The 23811-nt window shown below is 38.0% G+C and overlaps 1 protein-coding gene across 1 annotated transcript; it reads right to left on the bottom strand.

The window, feature by feature from the left end:
* Window positions 1-12204: 12204 nt before the first annotated feature.
* Window positions 12205-14683, bottom strand: LOC144565940 (desmethyl-deoxy-podophyllotoxin synthase-like). The gene is made up of 3 exons (XM_078315787.1): window positions 13734-14683; window positions 12947-13253; window positions 12205-12695 (listed from the first exon to the last, which is right to left on the bottom strand). Exons 1-3 carry the CDS (start codon window positions 14628-14630, stop codon window positions 12376-12378), a joined length of 1524 nt encoding a protein of 507 aa, XP_078171913.1. The 5' UTR covers window positions 14631-14683; the 3' UTR covers window positions 12205-12375.
* Window positions 14684-23811: the final 9128 nt, after the last annotated feature.

Raw genomic sequence — 23811 nt, 5'->3', positions numbered from 1 at the left:
CGCATGGTGGTGGTGCGGGTCGCATCAGTTGGGATCTGATCAGTTGGGAAAGCTGGTTCATCGTACTGGGTCCCACTCCTCAGTGTGATCGCCTTAGCTTCTCCTCTGGGGTTTGGTTATGGCTGCGCGGGCAGCTTTCCAAGTTGTGGTTGGCTCGAGGTGACGATGTGACTCAGTTGCTCCAACAATTTGCTTTGGGCGGCCATTTGAGTTGCCATCGATTGCATTTGCTCCCACATCATTTGGTTCATCTTCCCTTGCTCATGTGTGAAGTTGCTCACAACGGGATCAATGTACGGCTCGGGTGGATCGGATTGGAATGAGCAGTTGTTTGAGTTGTCGAATGGTGCATTGTTGTAGAAGTTGACCTGTTCGGGTTCCTCATCCCATTCCGCCAGTGGGCAATACTCGTAAGAGTGCCTCCCATCCCCACATATGACACATGGCTGTGGTTGATGGTTACCGACTGCCTTCATGCTCATTTTGATTAAAGCCTCCTCCAGCTCGGCAGCTCTAGCAGATAGAGCTGCGATCTGATCAACCCTGTATCGACCACCTCCTCCTCCTCGAGAATTGTCGTGGCCGGACCACTGTTGGTATGTTGCCATAGCGTCTTGAACTTCTCTGTCTCTTCCACGCGAGTCGCGTCGGTCGTGATGCGGGGCGCGTCGAGAGGTGGTTGTGCAAGAAGAGCTGTGTTCCTGTGGTAAGAGAAAAATAAAAGAAAAAGATACAAATTAAAATCTAGATTAACTTGGATAAGCAAAAATCTAGAAAAGAATTGATAGCCGTCCCCGGCAACGGCGCCAAAAACTTGTTCGCTTCTCAGAGTGTGCTTACAAAGTTTCAGGTACAACAAGTTGTACCAGTTTAAACCTTGAATTTACTCTCGTCTAAGGTTGCAAGTGCACAACCCTATCCGTGTAGTATATTAAGGTATCGATCCTCAGGGACAGTTTAATTCGATTCTAAATTTCTACAAATCCGAGTTAAGTACTAGAAGTGTGAAGGGTTTGGTTTGAATTCGTTTCAATTTCCTAATTTCGGGTGTCAATTCAATTAACAGTAAATGAAAGCAATTAAAAGTTTTGGTTTTGAACAATGATAAAAGGCGTTCCTAGGGTTTCAGGTTTCATCCCAAACTTTGCCTTCTCTGGACCTATCATGCGACTCGCATCATCTCTGATGCGACCCGTATGATGCGACTCGCATCATCTCTGATGCGGGTCGCATGGCCCTCGAGCAGAGCTGACATGTGTTCGTATCTAAGTTGATTTCTTGTGCGAGGCTTCAACCTGTGGCTCTCGCCTACTGGTATCTAACCTAAATTGATTGTCTGGTTAACTAGAGGTATCTACAACCTTTCGATAATAGAAATTTCACCTCTCGGCTACTATTGATCTTAGATCTACCTCAAATGCTCAATCACAATTACAAGATACATCAAGGCCAAATTACTAGAATAGATGCTATAGACATCTAACAGTAGACAATCAAGAATCAATCAAGAAATCACAATCAAGCAAACAATGAATACTCAAACAACAATCACACAAGTTCAAACTTAGATCAAAACATCATTCAACTCAAAGACAAGGTTTAGAGACTACATCCTAACCCTAAGAACTAGAGATCTACTCAAGCATAGCAAAAGAAAGCATAAAAGAGAGAGAGAATAGGCAGATCATGATGAAGCTCAAAGATCCAAGGTGGATTGGAGAGGATCTTGCAATCTTCTCTTCTTCTCCAAGCGATCTCCAATCTCTCTCTTCTCTCTTGATCTTTTCTCTCTCCTTGAGGCTTTGAATCTTTAAATTTCGGAACTCCCTCTCTGGTAGCAGGGGTGGCCTATTTATAGGCTTTTTAAAACGAGTGCTTCAATTCTGGGCCTTTGCTGTCTGCTCTGGAAACTCGCGATGCGACCTGCATCAGGTCTGATGCAACCTGCATCAGGTCTGACGCAACCTGCATCGACTCTGATGAGGGTCGCATCGGCTCTGATGAGGGTCGCATCGGCTCTGATGAGGGTCGCATCGGATGTGATGAGGGTCGCATCGGATGTCTCAGATTTCAGTAACTTCCCTGATTTTGCCCGTTTTCGCCTGATTCCTGCAAAGTAAGAACCAAAACATAGCAGTACCACATTCTATGGATATTCAATGTAAAAGGCACCATTTGTTGGTTCAAAACATAGATTTTTGTATGGAAACAAGTCGAAATAATAGGTCTAATAAAGTGATATCAAATTCCCCCAAGCTTAACCTTTGCTTGTCCTCAAGCAGAGATCTGTTCTTTGTTACCGGGTTGGACTCTAAATGCAAGTTAAGTTCCTAAATGTGAAAATTTACATGAATTGCTTAAATCAAGAACCTCGAGAATCTTTATGGTATGATTTGGATTTTCCTTGATCAATTTTGATTCACCCCACAAATTGACTAATCAAACTTCAAGTTCTAGAATGTTTTAATACTTGCAAAGCTGAATACTCGAATTGATCAATCTATCATTCTTTTACTAAAATCAAGCTCTCATTTGTGGAGATTTTCCCTTTTTCTCCCCCAAGCTTGGAACAAGCTTAGGTTAGCAAGTCGCGGACTTCGTGTGTTGATATATGCAAGAGTTATTTTTCTTTTCTAAATTTGGGAGACGAGCTCAAAGGCGCCCAACAGGACTTATTGCCAGTACTCTTATTTTCTCCATCTTTTCTTTCTTTTCTTTTTTTTTTTTTAATTTGGGAGACGAGCTCAAAGGCGCCCAATAGGACTTATTGCCAGTACTCTTATTTTCTCCATCTTTTTATTATTTTTTTATTCTTTTGCTTTTGCACATACCATGAATACACACATCCATTGGTATTCATTCATACCAATGAATATCCAAATTTTTCTTTATTTAAAATCCCCATTGTCCTATTTAAAAGGCACAGTTCAGTTTCAAAAATTGATTTTTGATACAATTCAAGTTTTCATCCTTTCAAGTTCTCAAAACATCCCTTCCTAATCAGTTCTTTGATCAATTATGAGGTTAGTTCTAATTTTTCAAAGTCATCCAAATCACAACCAAAATTGTTCAAACAAGTCCTTAACCCAAGCAATCACACAAATTTATCACCTAAAAATGCAAATTTTGGAAAAATAAACATGACTTAAATGCAGATACAGTTTTCTTCTATTCACCCCCCCAAGCTTGAATGAAGCATTGTCCTCAATGCTTGAATTCACACAAGAAAAGGTAAATAGAAGAAAATATGGAAACTAACCAGACATGGAGTGGGGGGTGAGGCGGGGGCGTCTCACTGATTGGTGGGAGGTGGATCGGGTGGTTTTTGGTGGAGCGCCTTGTCGAATGTGTCGGAGGGATACACCATTCTTTCCTCATAAGGGTCGGGTGGTTTTTTCTTTCTAACACACCAAGGAACATAATGCATCGACCAGGTTGGTTGTGCATGGCCCGTATGATGGTCTGCATGGTCCGTGTGTCTGTGATCATCCGCTGGTAAGGTCTTGTGCATGCATGTGGCTAGGTTCGTGCCCATCAGCTTCTCGATAAAGTTCGCGATCACATTTTGCTGAGTTTGGAAATCCTCAAAGTGTCCAGCAGTGCAATACGGTGGCAAATCTGAGTGGAGCGTCGTGTTCTCAAACATTTGCAAAAGAAAAATCCACCCCATATCTTTCAAATCTTTGATCGACCACCCGATCGCGCTTATGTGAGCTTTCAATTTCCCCAAGAGTGTGGCAGTCCGATCAGGGTTGAGATCTGCATTTAAGATCACAGGACAACTTTTATCTGGATCTAGGAACTCATACCTGAAATTTACTGGAAGAGGCTTGAGTTCAGGAGTGAGTTTCTCTGTTTGGTCCTTGACGCGGGTCGCATCATGGTCTAAGCGGGTCGCATCGGGTGTACTCGACTCACATTCTGACCTTGCATCTGCTCCATCCGACTCGCTTCGACCAGCTTCAAGGCCTTCAGACCATGGCATGCGACTCGCATGAGGTTGATGCGGGTCGCATCCAAGTTGTCCCAGGTCAGCTGCTTTCACATCTGCTCCATACACTGATTCCAACTCGCTTGTTTTAACCTGCAACTCAGATAGATAATCAGGGTAATTTTTAATTGAGCTCCCGTATCCCTCGCGAAGTTGTCCCTTAGCCAATTGATCCTCCATGTTGATTGTGCAGCATGCTTCTGGTTCAGCTAATCGTCGGGGAAAGGGTACCGGTGGTCTGTAAGGTGCAGGTTTCTCAACCCCTTTCCCTTTCTCTTTGTCAGACTCTTTTGATGCGGGTCGCGTGGTACCATTGCAGGTCGCGTCCACAGGTTCTTCAGGTGGTGTTCCTGGTCGCATTGGCTCGATGCGACCAGGATTCACAGGTTCCTCCGAGGTTGATGCGGGTCGCATGGTGGTGGTGCGGGTCGCATCAGTTGGGATCTGATCAGTTGGGAAAGCTGGTTCATCGTACTGGGTCCCACTCCTCAGTGTGATCGCCTTAGCTTCTCCTCTGGGGTTTGGTTCTGGCTGCGCGGGCAGCTTTCCAAGTTGTGGTTGGCTCGAGGTGACGATGTGACTCAGTTGCTCCAACAATTTGCTTTGGGCGGCCATTTGAGTTGCCATCGATTGCATTTGCTCCCACATCATTTGGTTCATCTTCCCTTGCTCATGTGTGAAGTTGCTCACAACGGGATCAATGTACGGCTCGGGTGGATCGGATTGGAATGAGCAGTTGTTTGAGTTGTCGAATGGTGCATTGTTGTAGAAGTTGACCTGTTCGGGTTCCTCATCCCATTCCGCCAGTGGGCAATACTCGTAAGAGTGCCTCCCATCCCCACATATGACACATGGCTGTGGTTGATGGTTACCGACTGCCTTCATGCTCATTTTGATTAAAGCCTCCTCCAGCTCGGCAGCTCTAGCAGATAGAGCTGCGATCTGATCAACCCTGTATCGACCACCTCCTCCTCCTCGAGAATTGTCGTGGCCGGACCACTGTTGGTATGTTGCCATAGCGTCTTGAACTTCTCTGTCTCTTCCACGCGAGTCGCGTCGGTCGTGATGCGGGGCGCGTCGAGAGGTGGTTGTGCAAGAAGAGCTGTGTTCCTGTGGTAAGAGAAAAATAAAAGAAAAAGATACAAATTAAAATCTAGATTAACTTGGATAAGCAAAAATCTAGAAAAGAATTGATAGCCGTCCCCGGCAACGGCGCCAAAAACTTGTTCGCTTCTCAGAGTGTGCTTACAAAGTTTCAGGTACAACAAGTTGTACCAATTTAAACCTTGAATTTACTCTCGTCTAAGGTTGCAAGTGCACAACCCTATCCGTGTAGTATATTAAGGTATCGATCCTCAGGGACGGTTTAATTCGATTCTAAATTTCTACAAATCCGAGTTAAGTACTAGAAGTGTGAAGGGTTTGGTTTGAATTCGTTTCAATTTCCTAATTTCGGGTGTCAATTCAATTAACAGTAAATGAAAGCAATTAAAAGTTTTGGTTTTGAACAATGATAAAAGGCGTTCCTAGGGTTTCAGGTTTCATCCCAAACTTTGCCTTCTCTGGACCTATCATGCGACTCGCATCATCTCTGATGCGACCCGTATGATGCGACTCGCATCATCTCTGATGCGGGTCGCATGGCCCTCGAGCAGAGCTGACATGTGTTCGTATCTAAGTTGATTTCTTGTGCGAGGCTTCAACCTGTGGCTCTCGCCTACTGGTATCTAACCTAAATTGATTGTCTGGTTAACTAGAGGTATCTACAACCTTTCGATAATAGAAATTTCACCTCTCGGCTACTATTGATCTTAGATCTACCTCAAATGCTCAATCACAATTACAAGATACATCAAGGCCAAATTACTAGAATAGATGCTATAGACATCTAACAGTAGACAATCAAGAATCAATCAAGAAATCACAATCAAGCAAACAATGAATACTCAAACAACAATCACACAAGTTCAAACTTAGATCAAAACATCATTCAACTCAAAGACAAGGTTTAGAGACTACATCCTAACCCTAAGAACTAGAGATCTACTCAAGCATAGCAAAAGAAAGCATAAAAGAGAGAGAGAATAGGCAGATCATGATGAAGCTCAAAGATCCAAGGTGGATTGGAGAGGATCTTGCAATCTTCTCTTCTTCTCCAAGCGATCTCCAATCTCTCTCTTCTCTCTTGATCTTTTCTCTCTCCTTGAGGCTTTGAATCTTTAAATTTCGGAACTCCCTCTCTGGTAGCAGGGGTGGCCTATTTATAGGCTTTTTAAAACGAGTGCTTCAATTCTGGGCCTTTGCTGTCTGCTCTGGAAACTCGCGATGCGACCTGCATCAGGTCTGATGCAACCTGCATCAGGTATGACGCAACCTGCATCGACTCTGATGAGGGTCGCATCGGCTCTGATGAGGGTCGCATCGGATGTGATGAGGGTCGCATCGGATGTCTCAGATTTCAGTAACTTCCCTGATTTTGCCCGTTTTCGCCTGATTCCTGCAAAGTAAGAACCAAAACATAGCAGTACCACATTTTATGGATATTCAATGTAAAAGGCACCATTTGTTGGTTCAAAACATAGATTTTTGTATGGAAACAAGTCGAAATAATAGGTCTAATAAAGTGATATCAGTCACCTCTCTTGCCTCTCGGAATTGCACTACGTACTTGAAAGCCCTCTTCACAAACTCCATAGTGCCATCTGGTCTACAGCTGGAAGGAACGTACTCATTTGGATTGTGCACTTCGAATTCTGTACCATCATTACCCATCGGGATCACGGTCATAGTTGCACCTTTGTTCCTGTGTTTTCTGAGTTTCTCCTCCACCCTTGTTGAAAATGACTGGTTCATCCTTATTAATTCTGCGGCCTTAGCACGCCGTTCCTGAAACCAGATATTTAACTTGTAGAAAGTGTCTTCTACAACTGCAGCCACAGGCAACGTTCGGCTCTCCTTGAAGACTGCATTCAGTGATTCAGAACCGTTGGTGGTCATAATTCCCCAACGGTAACCTCCATCACGTGCTTGAAATATTTTCTCATATGCTGGTGGCTCTTGGACATCTCTGGGGTTATTTTTGCCCACCTTCATTAAGTAGAGATTTGCTTTCGGCATATACTACATATAAATAAGGAAATAAAATAATATAAGTAAACAATTAAAATAAAAATATGTCCACAAAGTACAATAAGACATGTAAACAATCAACAAACACATACCTTTGCAAATTCTCTACTCATCTCTTCCACCCTTCTCGGCTTCTTCTTTTTGCAATTACGTCTGAATATTTCTAGGACCCATGTATCGTGTCCGGTTGCCTTGCTAAGGTTCTCCGCAACGTGTTGCATACACAACCTGTGCACACACTCGCCAGTGTGTGTTGACCAACCGTATTCTTCACGATCAAAAACATATTTTATTCCTTTGTGCTGGTCTGATATTACAGAGAAAAACTTTGTTGGCCCAACCACCCGTCTTCTTAAAAACTGCATAAAGAATCCCCAGTTCTCACCATCCTCTTTCTGAACAATTGCAAACGCCAAAGGCAACAGCTGGTTCTCAGCATCATATGCACATGCTATCAGTAGCCTCCCCTCGTAACGGCCAGACATGAAGCATGCATCAATGCTGATAACGGGTCTAATGAATGGCACAGCTTGGATACAAGGACCAAAAGCCCATGCTATGCCCTTGAATTGTTGAACTCCCTCTATTAGTACTCCATTCTTGTCATAAATGGGGCCATGCCACCGCTGAAATACAGTGCCGGGATTTGTACTTGCCATAGCCTGGAGCAATGGTGCCAGATAGTCGTATGAATCCTTCCAACTACCGAATATTCTGCAAATCGCAAGTTCACGACCTCTCCACAACCTATTATATTTTGGGATTACATGTATGTATTTGTGTCTGACGGCCATAGCCACCGCCTTGATGCTCATCGATGGGTCCAACTTAATGTCTGCCTCAATTGCATCGGCAATTAGTGATGCTGTCAGATTTGAATGGTCTGTCCTTATGGACGCAGACTTGCATGTATGAGGTGGTTCACACTTTTTAATTATCCATGCTTCCCCCGAACCCGCAGGGGTTGCATAAAGGCGAAACTCGCAACGAGGGGCATTTTTGCATATCACAACCAATCTTTTTGATTCCCTTTTTTGTAATATACATTCCCAGTTGCCGTGAAAATGAGTCTCATAGATTTTCTTTACAAGTTCATCTATGTTGGTATAGACTTGCCCTGGGGCAAGTTCATGATTGTATACAACACGAGGACCAAAGAAACTAATGTCAGCCTCTTCAAAAGCTGTGGTATCGTTGAATGTGGTGACAGGATGCCTATTCCCCCGACCCCTGATTGGGAATTTTTCTTTCCTGGACAAACCTGGCACATTTGCATCACCATCTGATAAGTCATCAGATTCCCAAATTCCTTGGTATTCATCTCCAGTTTTCATTTCTCTTTCCGGTATGGCATCAATAGCATCAACATCAATATTAGTATCATTTCGATTAACAGATAACTGTATCGGTACTGACTCTGGTATAGCTGGAAATGTAGGGATTATGGGTGCCTGTCTGGGTGGTGGTGGTGGTGGTACAACTTCAGTAAACTCACGGGAGTTATGGTACCCCGGGTTGTCATAACAGGGACTGTGGTACCCCTGGCTGTCATGAGGGGAGTGGTGGTACCCCTGGCTGTCATGAGGGGAGTGGTGGTACCCCTGGTTGTCATGAGGGGAGTGGTGGTACCCCTGGCTGTCATAAGCCGAATTGTCATAACCTGAAGGTCCAGCAGGGGGAGCCCTAGAAGGTCCAGCCCCAGCCGCACTAAAAGGTCTATCCCCGGCCTGGGGAACCCTCATGGAATATAAGTCTATCATCGCGACCCCCTAGACTCAAATTGTTGGTACACAGCCTTCCACAACTCCTCATCTGTTATAGGAAAACTCACAAAGTAAGGTCTACCCGCCCCAGCCCGTTGTGTGTCAATTCGGGTAGCCAATTCTAAGTCATACCGGTTGGGGTTTACACCAGTCTTTTCGTATACTAGTTGCTTAAGTTCAATAAATGTGGTTCTTTCATTAACCTGCAAGCCGAATGAGGCATCTTTCGAGTAATACACGCCCTCTACACCCTTAGTTAGCTTACCGCCCATGTACAGTGCAACCAGCATTTTTTCCTTAACAAACTACATTTAAAAAAAAAATCATAAGAATTACAGTATAATAGATTCATTATTTTTTTCAATTTAAAAGTTAATTATAATATTAATTAAAGACTAATTTATAGTATTTACATACTGCGGGTATAATAATTATTAATTAAAAATTAAACAGAAAATAATTAAATAAAAATAAAATACCTGTAGCAATCGCCTATAAATCGCCTAAAACCGCTTCAAAATCGCCAAAATCGCTATCTCTTTCTTCTCTGTGGTTTAACAAATGAGACTGTGTGCTGGAGAGAGAGAGAAAGCGTGCTTATAAGACAGCTAGCGGACCGCCAGGGATACTGGCGGTCTGGTCCCTAGTGGACTGCCCAGGTGCCTAGAGGTCTGCTATGGAAGTGGTTCCTTAAAAAACCAACATGAAATATAAAATAAAACTGCAATCATAATAATACTACAGTCCAAAATACATCATAAAAAAACTGCAATCATAATAAATACATCATAAAAAAACTGCAATCATTTCTTATGCTTCTTCCCCGAGGGACTGAACCTAGCAGCTGCTTTGCCTTTGAGCTCCCTGTTCGGCTGCACACGCCTCGGTATCTCTAAACTATTGTTTTAGTACCATAAATATAGAGAAGAAGATCAACAAGCTGTCAGAGCTTGAAATTTTTTGAATCAAGGCCAAGTCCTTAATTAGTGTTATCTTTAGACTCGTGATATCCAACTGACAAATCAATTGAAAGTTATAAAGAGTTACGACATCACTTATAAATATATCAAATGTTTTATTTTTTGGCAAATACTCTAAGCAAAAAAAACTAAAACTTCACAAATGAAAATATTAAGAAAAAAAATCAGATCTCTAAAAAAAAAAAAAAAAAAAAAAAAAAAAAGCGGACCGCCCAGAACACTGGCGGTCTGGTCCCTAGCAGACCGCCCATGTCCCTGGCGGTCTGCTATAGAAGTGGACCGCCAGCATTCCTAGCGGTTTGGTTATATTTGGAAAAACTCAGATTTTGGGGTTACTTTTGTAAAAAACTTTTTTTTTTTGGGTTATTAATAAAAATGGCTGTATCTTTTGTGTTGTGGTTTTGCTCCACTGCTATTGTTGTTGATGAAATATATTTATCTAATTTATATTGTATTTAGTAAGATGTGAACATAAATAAATTTTTGGTTCGAATAAGAAGATTTTTATTTTTTTTCTCTTATTAGTTAAGAATATAGATAAAGAGTAGAACTACCAAGGCTCTTTGTGAACTCAATTTTAAAACTAATCAAATTGATTTCAAACGATGAATCTGAACTGTTGAAACCTATCTACCTTATGAATAATGTGTTTGCGTGCGAAAATTTTAAATTTCGAATAAATTAATTTTTTGAACGTGTTTTTTACTACTTGCTATACAAAATTATTTTAAAATTTTCACATGTAGACGCAACACTCATAAGGTAGATGGATTTTGACATTTTGAATTTGTCGTTTGAGACAATCCGATAGATTTTAGAGTTGAGTTCACAAAAAAACTTAGTGAACTTAAAAACACCCTAGTTCTACTCATCTGTATTTTATATACTACCTTATTCTTTCTTTGAGTTAAATTAGAGTCATGTCTCTTTTTTGTACTGTGGCTCTATTAATTGTAACCTTAATTCATGGAACTGAATTGAGAAAGGAATTTGATAATGAATGGTATCTGTATTAGAAAATCCTTGATTTTTATTTTAAATCTCAATTTTTCCTTATGAGGTTTAAAATACCAATTTACAAAGCTTTGTTCCGGTGTTCTGTTACCTCTGTTAGAGTTGTAAATTGATTCTGATATTGGTACCAGTGCATTTTTTATTTTGAGTTATTGGCAAATTGTCCTTGCAGTGGGACTAATGCGTAAATCTTACTGAAATTTCTGAATCCGATTTTGGGTCTGGTTCTCTTTTGAATTCACTGCTTAAACTGAGCAGCCCTTGTGACCTTCTATTGGTCTTATTTCCTTAACGATGAAACTGAGAATGTAAAGGAAAAATAGCAAGAATTGGGTTGAACCTTTGAGCTTTTTTTCAAATTTGTCACTAATTCCTGGACTGGTATGTATCAGCTGGTATAAAATATTAATTGACCAAAAATATCAGAGTTTCTAATTTCCGAACCTTGCTGTCACAAATACGTTAGCAACATTTTTTTATACTTTCAAATTTGCTTGTACTTAGACTGAGAATTATAATAACTATTATTATAATTCCTTGTCTGTAATTTGGTCACCAAAAATCTACACGAGCATCACTTCGTCTTCCCTCTGCACTGTAACCATTCTCCTCCATTTTCTCTCTGATTCTTCCTTTCTGGAGCAGGAGTAGGTAAAGGTGCACCTCACCAGACGGGATCTTCCCACCGCACAGTGATTTCTCCTTCCCCTTCCTCCGCATACCCTCTTCTGGAGCTGAGCCTAAAAGAAATGAGAAGTAATTGCATGGATGCAGGAGCTGGGAAATTAAAATGAAGTTAATTTCTAATTTAAATTTGACTGCTGTAATTATTTTTTTATAGAATTTTAGGGATGGATATGCTCTGAGGTCCAAGCTTGATGATGCTGGATGTTGCACAGAACAAACAGAGTGCTGTCAATTGCTTCCCTCGAAAGAGGCACTTTCTCAATGATTTCCATACAAGATTTGAGAGATTCACAAAGATTATTCCAACAATGAATTATTTCTCAACTGCACGGAGCATTTAAATTCCCGTAATTAATATAAAAATGTCACCATTGTTAGATTGCCAGGTATTTTGCTTCATCTCAAGGTACAGGAATGCAACTCAAACCCTGGAAAACCCTTGAAAGTTCCATGTTTTTCTGTATATGCTATATTGATTTCATCTCCCTTTCATTGGTTATTTTAGTTGGCACCGGGTGAGTGCTAAAAGTCATGTTATAACTTATGAGTGAATTCATTGTCGTAATTTGCTTTTGCCCAGAAGCTGTTCGTCGATTTCCTTATGAGAACTCTTATTTCATTACAAACCAAATGTCATGGCGTCTGGGCAATGATAATTATACTTTTGTACAGGCACTCCTAGGACTCCTGCTTTTTTTTTTAAGGAATTCAAACATTTCATCTAATACGCGCGTTGTGTGCGCCACTTAAAACACATCGAGAAACAACCCAAAGAAAAAATATCTGGTTCTATCTAATGAGACACGCTAACTCATGTATCCCCAATATTTGTTTTGTGCGGCACCGCATACAACAGAAGTGGCGTTTTCCTTCTAGCGGTGATACCAAATGACTCTGACATGTCGATTTCATCTGGTTTCAATCCATCAGGAAGTTTCCAATCAAAATGATAAAGGAGGCTAGCAAGTGGCAATGCTGTATTGACAAGGCCTAAGGACACACCGGCACACATCCTTCGGCCTGATCCAAAAGGTAAAAACTCGAAATCATTTCCTTTAAAATCGGTGCCGCTGTTCATAAATCTTTCTGGCTTAAATTCCTCTGGATCTTCCCAGTATTTTGGATCTCGACCTGTAAGAAGTGTATAAATATAATATAAGATTTTTATTACATTACCTTTAAGACTTTCCAATTTGTTTAGAGTACTTTGAAAATTGTTTACAATCTCTAAATTGAGGCATCACAAATAAAGTATTAAGTGTGACATCATGAGGGTCCCTACCGTATCAGCTAAATAATTACTAGAAAACTTATATATGGTATAATAATTAAGGCCTTTTTGAAAAATGTATTGGTTGCACAGTACTTTAAAACAAACATACCTATTGCCCAAACATTTATTAACACAGTCATTCCCTCGGCTATATCATAATCAAAGATGCGACATGCCTCTCGGCACTGTCTTGGAAGAAGAAGAGGAACAGGTGGGTGTAGCCTCAGTGTTTCTTTGATGACTAAATGCAAGTAATTTAGGTTGTCTAGATCTGCCTCAGATACTTGTGTGCTTCCCTTGAGAAGTTCGCGTACTTCCGACTGTGCCTTTTTCATAGTTGTGGGATTCCTAAGGAGCTCTGACATTGCCCATTCTATTGTTGTTGATGAAGTCTCAGTACCTGCTCCAAAAAGATCCTGAAAATTGAAGAAAAATGCTAACAAATGTGATAGATAGGATGACGTACTGGTGATTTGGTACATGTACCTGCAAAGTTTAATTAACATGCATACAATTTCGGTCAATTTCAGCTATGTCAGTTGAAATTTTCAATACTTCCACTCTGAACCATCGCAGAAATTTCAGGACTTGGATCTTGTTTACCATAGTATTTGTGATATACTAAAATAAACTTCTTGATCAAGTGATTCCTAAATTAAATATTGTTGCCTAATTTAGATCAATATTATATATTTCATTATGCGGTTTTCAGTTTTCACAAAGTATTGTATAAGTACCAAATTTGAAAATAGCCAACTCCAGTTTGCATATGAATATTTTATTTGAGTAAAAGTTTGTATATATGCAAATAAATGCTAGTATTGAATTAATTTAAATCAGGTTTATTATATGTATGCTGTATGCATGCTTTTAGACGAGTAATAGATAGTGCTCACCAGGATCACAGCTTTGACAGTTTCCATGTCAAGAGGATTAGTAGGCGTGTCCTCATCATGCAACCTCAGCAAAACATCTAGCAAATCCTCCACCTCTCCCTCTCTGGCAGTCTTTCTCTCTATGCGCTGCTCAATTATATCATCTAAGAAGCGACTTCTTATCTGTTGGGACCTCTCTGCCTTTTTCGCTGCTGTGCTTACCAATCTTGCTAGCAAAGATGACGGAAACAAATCATTTAAATTGAAGCCTGAGGCAAGCTGCACTAAGTTGTCAAGCTCTCGCAAAAACACATCTTGATTCTTGCACTTGCTTCCAATAATGGCCCTTGTAATAATATCATTTACCAGTGATGCTAGCCTCTTGCTAAGGTTGACAGGTTCGCAATGAGATGAACATGAAAAGATATATTTTATCAGATTGCAAACTTCTTCCTCCCGTATTGACTTGTATGATTGGACCCGTCTTGTGCTTAGTAACTCCAGAACACATATTTTGCGCACCTGTCGCCAGTATTCCCCGTAGGGAGGAAAACCAATACCCTTCCCACCAAAAGTTAGGATATCCATGGTAGGGGTGATAGGACGTGACGCAAAATTGATGTCATGGTTTTTCATGATTTCTCTGGCGGCATCGGGCGAGGAGACTACAATGGTCAGGGTCTCCCCGAGGTGAAGTAGCATAAGTGGTCCAAACTGCCTTGATAAGTTTCGCATCGTACGATGCGGGAGTGACCCGATAATATTGTGGATGTTTCCAATAATAGGTAGAGGCCATGGTCCTGGAGGGAACCTTAGAATAGGTTTTGAGTGATTTGTTTTGGACTTGAAAATAAGAAGAATGAGGAGACAGAGAAAAATAGAGAATAGCAGAAGAGGGAAAGAAGGATTAGAGTCCATATAGTAAAGAGTGGCAGGAGATCAGCTCAGTAGCGGTGGATATATATATAGTGGTTAAGGGATCCGTATCCTCCCAGGTACCCGACGACTCAACACAATTGAAATGGACGACCCAGATTTAATTTCAGCCAGTGTGTGATCGGAATGGCAGTAGGGGACAGTATTATTTGAGCTTTGAGATGCGTGCCAAGTTAAAAATTCCTTTTTCAGACTGTCCGATTCAATTCTACTCGGTCAGGTAAAATTTCAATATACATTATCAAATTTTAGATTATAAGGATGGCTAAGCACCCCTAATTAAGCTATACATAGATACGCTGCTGCATATACAATAACATGGATATGAGGAAGTTATCTTGCTAACTTATGAAGAAAAAGAGTTGTTCCATTTATGCTAACCACTAGAGTAATTGAATTTTTTTTATTAGTATATAATAACTTTTTGTATCGTTAATCCTACACAATTTTACACTTTTACTTGATCAAAAGTTTTAATAGTAATTAATTAATGATATTTTTTATATTAAGTTGATTTTAACATAGATATATATATCTGACTTTATCAATATGAAATAGCACTCTGATCTGGTGTTATTTTTGGGTTAGTGCTAACCCAAACACATCCGAACGTACCCTAATTTCAAATATTAAGCCTTCAAACTTTAATTTTGTCACGTTATTTATTTATCTTTCGAAAATATATATTTATTTATGTTCAAAATAAACTGAAACAAATTTTGTTTTTATTTGACTAAAGAACGGCCTTGCTTAGACTGATTGGGTCCAGAAAGAAGATTGAAACGAAATGACGTGTGTTTAATATATTTTTTTAAGTATAATATAACTCTTAAATACATTTTTGTGATTGTTTTCTTTTTGTTAACTTACAGCTGCAATCGTAATTATCATTATACATATTTTTTATAGTTCGAAAAGATATTTATTTCTGTTCAAAATATACTAAAACAAAAGAATATATTTTTTTTAAAGTATAATATAACTCTTAAATGCATTTTTGTGATTGTTTTCTTTTTGTTAACTTACAGCTGCAATCGTAATTATCATTATACATATTTTTTATAGTTCGAAAAGATATTTATTTCTGTTCAAAATATACTAAAACAAAAGAATATATTTGACTAAAGATTGACTACTAGAGAGCGATCTTGCTTGGACTGATCTATTAGGGTCCAATAAGAGGTTCAAATTAAATGACGGTTATTCTTTATGTAGTGTAGTTGCCGAATCTTTTTGCGATAAAAATCTTATTTGGATGTACTTGGAGAAATTCTATCTTTGAAAAGGACATCGATATTATCGTAGGAATAAAAAAAAATAGTTAGACTACATGATAAATATTTGGTATCAATTTGTGCTATGAATTTCTAATTTTATTTTTTAAATTTTAATATCTGATCTGAATTGTTAAATTTTATTTTCATATAAAAATATATTTCGAGATAAATATTAAAATTATTTTACTATTGAGAATAGTTCAAATGCATCATGGTTTTGTATTTCAATTATTGTCACATTCTTATCTTTGTTTTTCAAAGTCCAAAAAGTCGATCCAAACCGTTCAACATGATATTCATAATAGAATATACTTAGAGACTAAATTTTATATTTTTTAGAATTTTTTTACTATTTAAAATAGGTACAATATCACTTTTTTTGGATGGTCCAGAATCTCCTGACATTACTAGAATTCTCACTTTTTCCATGGATCAAAATATGACTTTTTTCGTCGGCTTACCCTTGACAAAAGCCCCAAAATCGTCATTTCCGTGCGCTACCCTCAGAAATACTACCATCAAAAATAGCCTCGATGGAAATACCATTTTCCTAACTTTTTCCGTCGGGTTACCCTTCGAAATTGTAACACCAAGTAAATTGAGTTGGAATCTAATTAAATAACTATATTTTAAATATAGTGCAACGTAATTGAAATACTAAAATAGAAGTATGACATAAACATTTATATATTTTTCTTCTTATTTTCTTTCATGTAAATAGATTAATTTAACAATAATAATTAATCCAAAAATAACATAATAGAATAAATATATTCCGATTAATGATATTCGTATATATAAGTTAGCATATATTTAAACGAACTGATTTAGCGTAGGGTTGCGTAGGGTCGGCAGTTTAAAAAGTCCTTATTAATAAAATTAAAATGATAACTCTCTGTTGTATATACCCTGATAGCTTCTGTCGGATTTTCAAAAAAAAAAAAAAATGATAACTCTCTAACATAACTACCTACAATTAATTAGCATAACCTCCTGTAATTGACAACCTTTCAATACAAAACCGCTCTTATTATTAAAGTTTAAAACTACTCAATATATAAATTCAGTACATTCTCTCTCTCTCTCGCATCCTTCACAGGAAGTAAAAGAAAAAAAAAAGGGAATCTATATTTTATTTCCTCTTTCACTCATAACCCCCATGGAATATCTCAAGCCGCACCTTTGTCACAATCAAGTTAATTAAGGTATTCCAATTCTATATCTAATTTATGATTAGATATATTTTATTTAAACAATCTCTTATATTTTTATTTATAAAGATTCTAGTAACTATATTTTTCTGAAAAGTATTTATTTGATAAAATTTGTTTATATTTATTATTTGATATGGTCTCTAGGTTATATTTATCTATTTTATAGGAATTCTAATAGTTTTATAATTTCTGAAAATTTCTCAATTGATAATATGTTTTATATTTATTATTTGATATAATCTCATGTAAACGGTGGAATTGAAGAATTATTTCAATAGTCAGAGGACTCTGGAATTGTATCAAATTATTTGTTAAACGATAATCATATATATATATATATATATATGAGGAGGGATCAAGTTACAACATTTTTTTCGTTACAACAAGCTTTTTTTACATTTTGAAAGTCCAAATTGTCGATCCAAACCGTTAGATGTGATCTCTACAATAAATGTGCTTGGAGACCAAATTTTATATTTTTGGAATTTTTTTACTATTTATTAAGATGGGTACAAAATTCAATGGTCTGAATTTGACTAGTTTTTGTACCCATCTTAATAAATAGTAAAAAAATTCCAAAAAATGTAAAATTTGGTCTCCAAGCACATTTTATTGTAGAGATCACATCTAACGGTTTGGATCGACGATTTGGACTTTCAAAATGTAAAAAAAGCTTGTTGTAACTTGTTGTAACTCAAAAAATGTTGTAACTTGATCCCTTCTCTCTCTCTCTATATATATATATATATATATATATATATATATATATATATATATATCTTTAGATCTCAGAAGTTCAATTAGATTTTCAATGTTCATCGAAGTTCACTGAGGTTTTATAATGTAACCGAGTAAAAATCAGATGCTTATGTAAACTTAAATTTAATTTGGGAGATGATTATACTGTCCAGGGTCTTGATGCCTCGATGATAGCTCATAACATAATTTGAGCAGATACTATAATAACCCGATTGGACACCTGTATGATCCCGAAACAAACATAATTAAAACACCCAACACATTAAACTAAAATAAAAGTTTTATAAAAAAATTTTAAAGTTAAAATAATTCTTTTAAACATTTTTCGAACTTGTACAAAAATTCGTTGTTAATTATTAAAGTACCAATTTATTTAGCAACGGAAAGTATTTATTGGACATAGATTCGAAACAACTAATTAAACGTAGAAATTAATTTAGTTATAAAAATAACGAATTGCGCGACTTAGGAATAAATTAATTAGAAAACGCGTACAATAATTAAAGGTTCTGTTTTTAAAATTTTATAAAAGAATTATACATCTAGAATATAAAATAACTAAACTATATTAAAACGGATTATAAAAATTGCAATGACCATACAATCAATATATTTTTATTAAAATATTCGCATTAGAGATTTTTGATTATAAATTTACTTTCGAAACCGAATTTTGATCAATTAAAATTAATTGTAGTCCGTTTAAAATAAATCAAAGTAGATAGGCAATTAGAATATATTAGTTAAGTAAAACCCGTTAATTTACCGTAGCTCTCGAACAATTATTTTTATTTACGAATAATTCGACATTTGAATTTCTACAAGCAATATACCTTCAAATTAAATTATTAAATATATAAATTAATTTAGGATTAAATTAGATTAAATTAGATCAAAGTGAATGATCAATATCTGACGAACTTATAAAGAAATTAAGATTAACGCTAAGCTCGATGACATGAAATTAAATAATTAATATATGCCTAACCGGATCAGTCAGACTGACTGAATCAGAAATTTTATAAAATCGAACTAATCGAGAAATTGAATTGCACATTAACTGGGATGAGGGTTATAATAAATTAGCATAGATTTTAATTAGTTTAAATTACGTGATCACAGATCAGTCGACTCCGTACGAGTCCGACCCGTGGGCCGATCCGACTGACCCGCAGATCGGAGCATACGTGGAGCACGCTGATTTTTAGCGACAGAGACTCCAGCCCCCTCAGGTGTGGGATATCTGAATTATTTTCTTTCGTGGGCGTACTCTTACCAGTCGATCCATCTGACCTGACATTCGCACTTTATTTTAAGTAGTTGCATTAAAACTATAGAGCATGTTTATCTTTTTTTGCACTATAGGTAGAATTGCATAAACCCCGAAAAACCTAAATTTACTGTATTGTAGGAGTAGAGTAATTAAATAATACTATATTTATATTATTAGAATATTATGATACTAGTTTGTCTTCTTCTCGTGGAGACAATATATTATTATTATATTACATGCATACGCATGCATTGGTGAAGCTAAGCAGAGCCGAGTGACTTCGTTCCGTCTTGGTGTCACTTGGCATGGGACGGCCCGACAACCACTGAGCTGAGGGTCACTTGATCCTTGGATGGCTTTAGGATTTATATTATATGTATAAACTTTGAATATATATCTTTCCGATTCATTTTACCATTACGTGCGGGCCGGATGCGAGCCCTGAGGCACGAACGATTCGGGATTTATTCCTTCCCTACATTAGGAGCTACTTTGCCTAGAACGGAAGTTCCCAAGACTAGTGCAGGCCTTGAGGAATGATGTGCAAGTGCATAAGGTCGACGAGCCTTGATGCACGGGGTCGACGAGCCCCTGATCCTATTGGTCTGGCCGGACGGTAGAGTTCTCTCCTGCTCATGAGGGAAGAGATTAACTTTTTACGACCTGCATTGTATGATTTCTCCTATTGGATATGTTTGGGTGATGAATCGTTAGGCGAGATGACACATTGGATTTGATATAACCATCGGCTAGTGTGCTATTATCTTGTGGAGCAATGCTCGATGTCACTAGGCAACGTGTATCATTGCACTCTGATCACAGTCCTTGGATTATATTGTTTGGATCTTTTGATCCTATTGGCACGGCACGGGGTGATTACTTTATCCATATTATTATTATTATTATTATTGTATTTGGGCACACAGTGCAAGGAGTACTGGATTCCGACTTGATTTATATCCGATATTACACCTTGATTTTATTTTGGGTTTATTTCGCATGTTGGCATAATAGAATAATTGCATCATGGCATCATTCAAAAGTATTGTAAATTCTATTAGCTATTAATATAGGTTCACACATGTGCATATTTTTATTCGTACTCATTTTATAAATAGAAGTGCTTTGACCGTAGAGGATCCCTGAGGGGATAATTCTGGGTCACATACTGGGCGATTCGTCGCTCACCCACAAGTTGTTTCGTGGGTTTTAGGTACAGGTTCTGGCGATCCGCAGTAGGAGATGTCAGGAGCTATCCCCAAGGGCCATACCACTTGACCTAGTTAGGGTTAGGCTTTTGATTAGGTTTACGAGTCCCGTATTTTCTGTGTTATATATACGGGCTCGATAGATCATGTATCCCCTTCTATAGATGGTGTTATTTGGATCCGAGATGGATCGAATTATATGTTATGTATGTGTATGTTTATATATTGCTATGAGACTGATGCTTGACATTTACATTATTTTGCTTCCGCTGCTGTTTGATTTATTATTTATGATTAGCCTTGCGTGCTTAATGATTAATTAAGCACGAGGCGAGGTTGATCACACCTTAATCCAGAATCCTGGTTTGGGGTGTGACAGGAGCAATTTAGTAGTGTTTCTATATGGCATGATAATAGGGCATTTACAACCCTAATAGAACACTCTAATTGACCGTGTTTGGAGCACTCTAGTAGTGTCTCTATATTGCAAGATAATTGGGCATTTACAACCCTAATACAACACTCTAATTGATAGTGTTTGGAGCACTCTAGTAGTGTCTCTATGTTGCAAGATAATTGGGCATTTACAACACTAATACAACACTCAAATTGATTGTTTTTGTAGCACTCTAGTAGTGTCTCTATAAGGCATGATAATGGGACATTTACAACCCTAATACAACACTCCAATTGATGGTGTTTGGAGCACACTCTAGTAGTGTCTTTATATGGCAACATAAGTGGGCATTTACAACCCTAGTATAACACTCCAATTGAAGGCTCGAGGAGCGCTCTAGTAGTTTCTCCATATGGTAAGATAATTGGGCATTTACAACCCAAACACAACACTCCAATTGAAGGCTTTTGAAGCGCTCTAGTGGAGTCCTTGTATGACAAGATAATAGTGCATTTACATTCCCAATACAACACTCTAATTGAAGGCATGTGGAGCGCTCTGGTAGTTTCTCCAGATGGTAAGATAATAGGGCATTTACAACCCTAATACAACACTCCAATTGATGGTGTTTGGAGCAATATAGTAGTTTCTCTAGATGGCTAGATAATGGGGCATTTTAAACCTAATTGAAGGAGTTTGGAGCGCTCTACTACTGTCTCCAGATGGCAAGATAATAGGGCATTTATGACCCTGATACAACACTCCAATTGATGGTGTTTCGAGCACTCTAGTAGTGTAAGATATGACAAGATAATTAGGAATTTACAACCCTAATACAGTACTCCAATTGATGGTGTTTGGAGCACTCTAGTTGTGTCGCTTTATGGCATGATACACAAACCCTAATACAACACTCCAATGGATGGTGTTTGGAGTACTCTAGTGGTGTCTCTATATTGCAAGATAATTGGACATTTACAAACGTAATACAACACCCAAATTGATGGTGTTTGGAGCACTCTAGTAGTGTCTCAATATTGCATGATAATGGGACATTTACAACCCTAATACAACACTCCAATTGATGGTGTTTATAGCACACTCTAGTAGTGTCTTTATATGGCAAAATAATTAGACATTTGTAACCCTAATACAACACTCCAATTGAAGGCTCGGGGAGAGCTCTAGTAGTGTGTCCAGATGGTAAGATAATTGAGCATTTACAACCCGGACACAACACTCCAATTGAAGGCTTTTGAAGTGCTCTTGTAGTGTCCTTGTTTGGCAAGATAATAGTGCATTTACAACCCCAATACAACACTCCAATTGAACGCATGTGGAGCGCTCTGGTAGTTTCTCCAGATGGTAAGATAATATGGCATTTACAACCCTTATACAATTCTCCAATTGATGGTGTTTGGAGCAATATAGTACTGTCACTATATTGCAAAATAATTGGGCATTTACAACTCTAATCCAGCACTACAATTAAAGTTGTTTGGAGCACTCTAGTTGTTCATCTATATGGCTAGGTAATAGACCATTTTAAACCTTAATACAACACTCTAATTAAAGGTGTTTGGAGCACTCTACTAGTGTCTCCAGATGGCAAGATAATAGGGCATTTATGACCTCGATACAACACTCCAATTGATGGTGTTTGGAACACTCTAGTAGTTTCTCTATATGGAAAGACAATTACGAATTTCCAAACTTAATACAGTACTCCAATTGATGGTGTTTGGAGCACTCTAGTTGTGTCGCTATATGGCATTATAATAGGGCATTTACAACCCTAATACAATACTCTAATGGATGGTGTTCGGACCACTCTAGTAGTGTCTCTATATTGCAAGATAATTGGGCATTTACAACCCTAATACCACACTACAAATAAGGTTGTTTGGAGCGCTCTAGTTGTTCATCTAGATGGCTAGATAATAGGGCATATTAAACCTTAATATAACACTCCAATTGAAGGTGTTTCGAGCGCTCTACTTGTGTCTCCAGATGGTAAGATAATTGGGCATTTATAACCCGAACACAACACTCTAATTGAAGGCTTTTTAAGCGCTCTAGTGGTGTCCTTGTATGGCAAGATAATAGTGTATTTACAACCCCAATACAACACTCCAATTGAAGGCACGTGGAGCGCTCTGGTAGTTTCTCCAGATGGTAAGATAATAGGGCGTTTACAAACACTCCAATGGACGGTATTTGGAGCACTCTAGTGGTGTCTCTACATTGCAAGATAATTAGGCATTTACAACCCTAATACAACACTACAATTAAACGTGTTTGGAGCGCTCTAGTTGTTTCCTTAGAGGGCTAGATAATAGGGCATTTTAAACTTTAATACGACACTCCAATTGAAGGTGATTGGAGCCGTCTAGTACTGTGTCTATATTGCACGATAATTGGGTTTTTACAACCCTAATACAATACTCCAATTTATGGTGTTTGGAGCACTCTAGTAGTGTCTCTATATGGCATGATAATTGGGCATTTACAACCCTAATACAACACTCCAATTTGATCGTGTTTGGAGCACTCTAGTAGTGTCTCTATATTGCAAGATAATTGGGCATTTACAACCCTAATAAAACACTCTAATTGATAGTGTTTGGAGCACTATAGTAGTGTCTCTATATTGCAAGATAATTGGGTAACTACAACCCTAATACAATGATCCAATTGATGGTGTTTCGAGCACTATAGAAGTGTCTCTAGATTGCAATATAATTGGGCATTTACAACTCTAATATAACACTCAAATTGATAGGGTTTGGAGCACTCTAGTAGCGTCTCTATATAGCATGATAATGGGACATTTACAACCCAAATACAACATTCCAATTGATGGTGTTTGGGGCATACTCTAGTTGTGTCTTTATATGGCAACATAAGTGGGCATTTACAACCCGAACACAACACTCTATTTGAAGGCTTTTTAAGCGCTCTAGTGGTGTTCTTGTATGGCAAGATAATAGTGCATTTACAACCCCAATACAACACTCCAATTGAAGGCACGTGGA

This window comes from Carex rostrata, chromosome 15 (genome assembly GCF_964058835.1).
Source record: "Carex rostrata chromosome 15, lpCarRost1.2, whole genome shotgun sequence".
NCBI classification, from domain to species: domain Eukaryota; kingdom Viridiplantae; phylum Streptophyta; class Magnoliopsida; order Poales; family Cyperaceae; genus Carex; species Carex rostrata.
The sequence above is the reverse complement of the archived record's forward strand: the minus strand, read 5'-3'. Positions and strand labels throughout refer to the sequence as shown.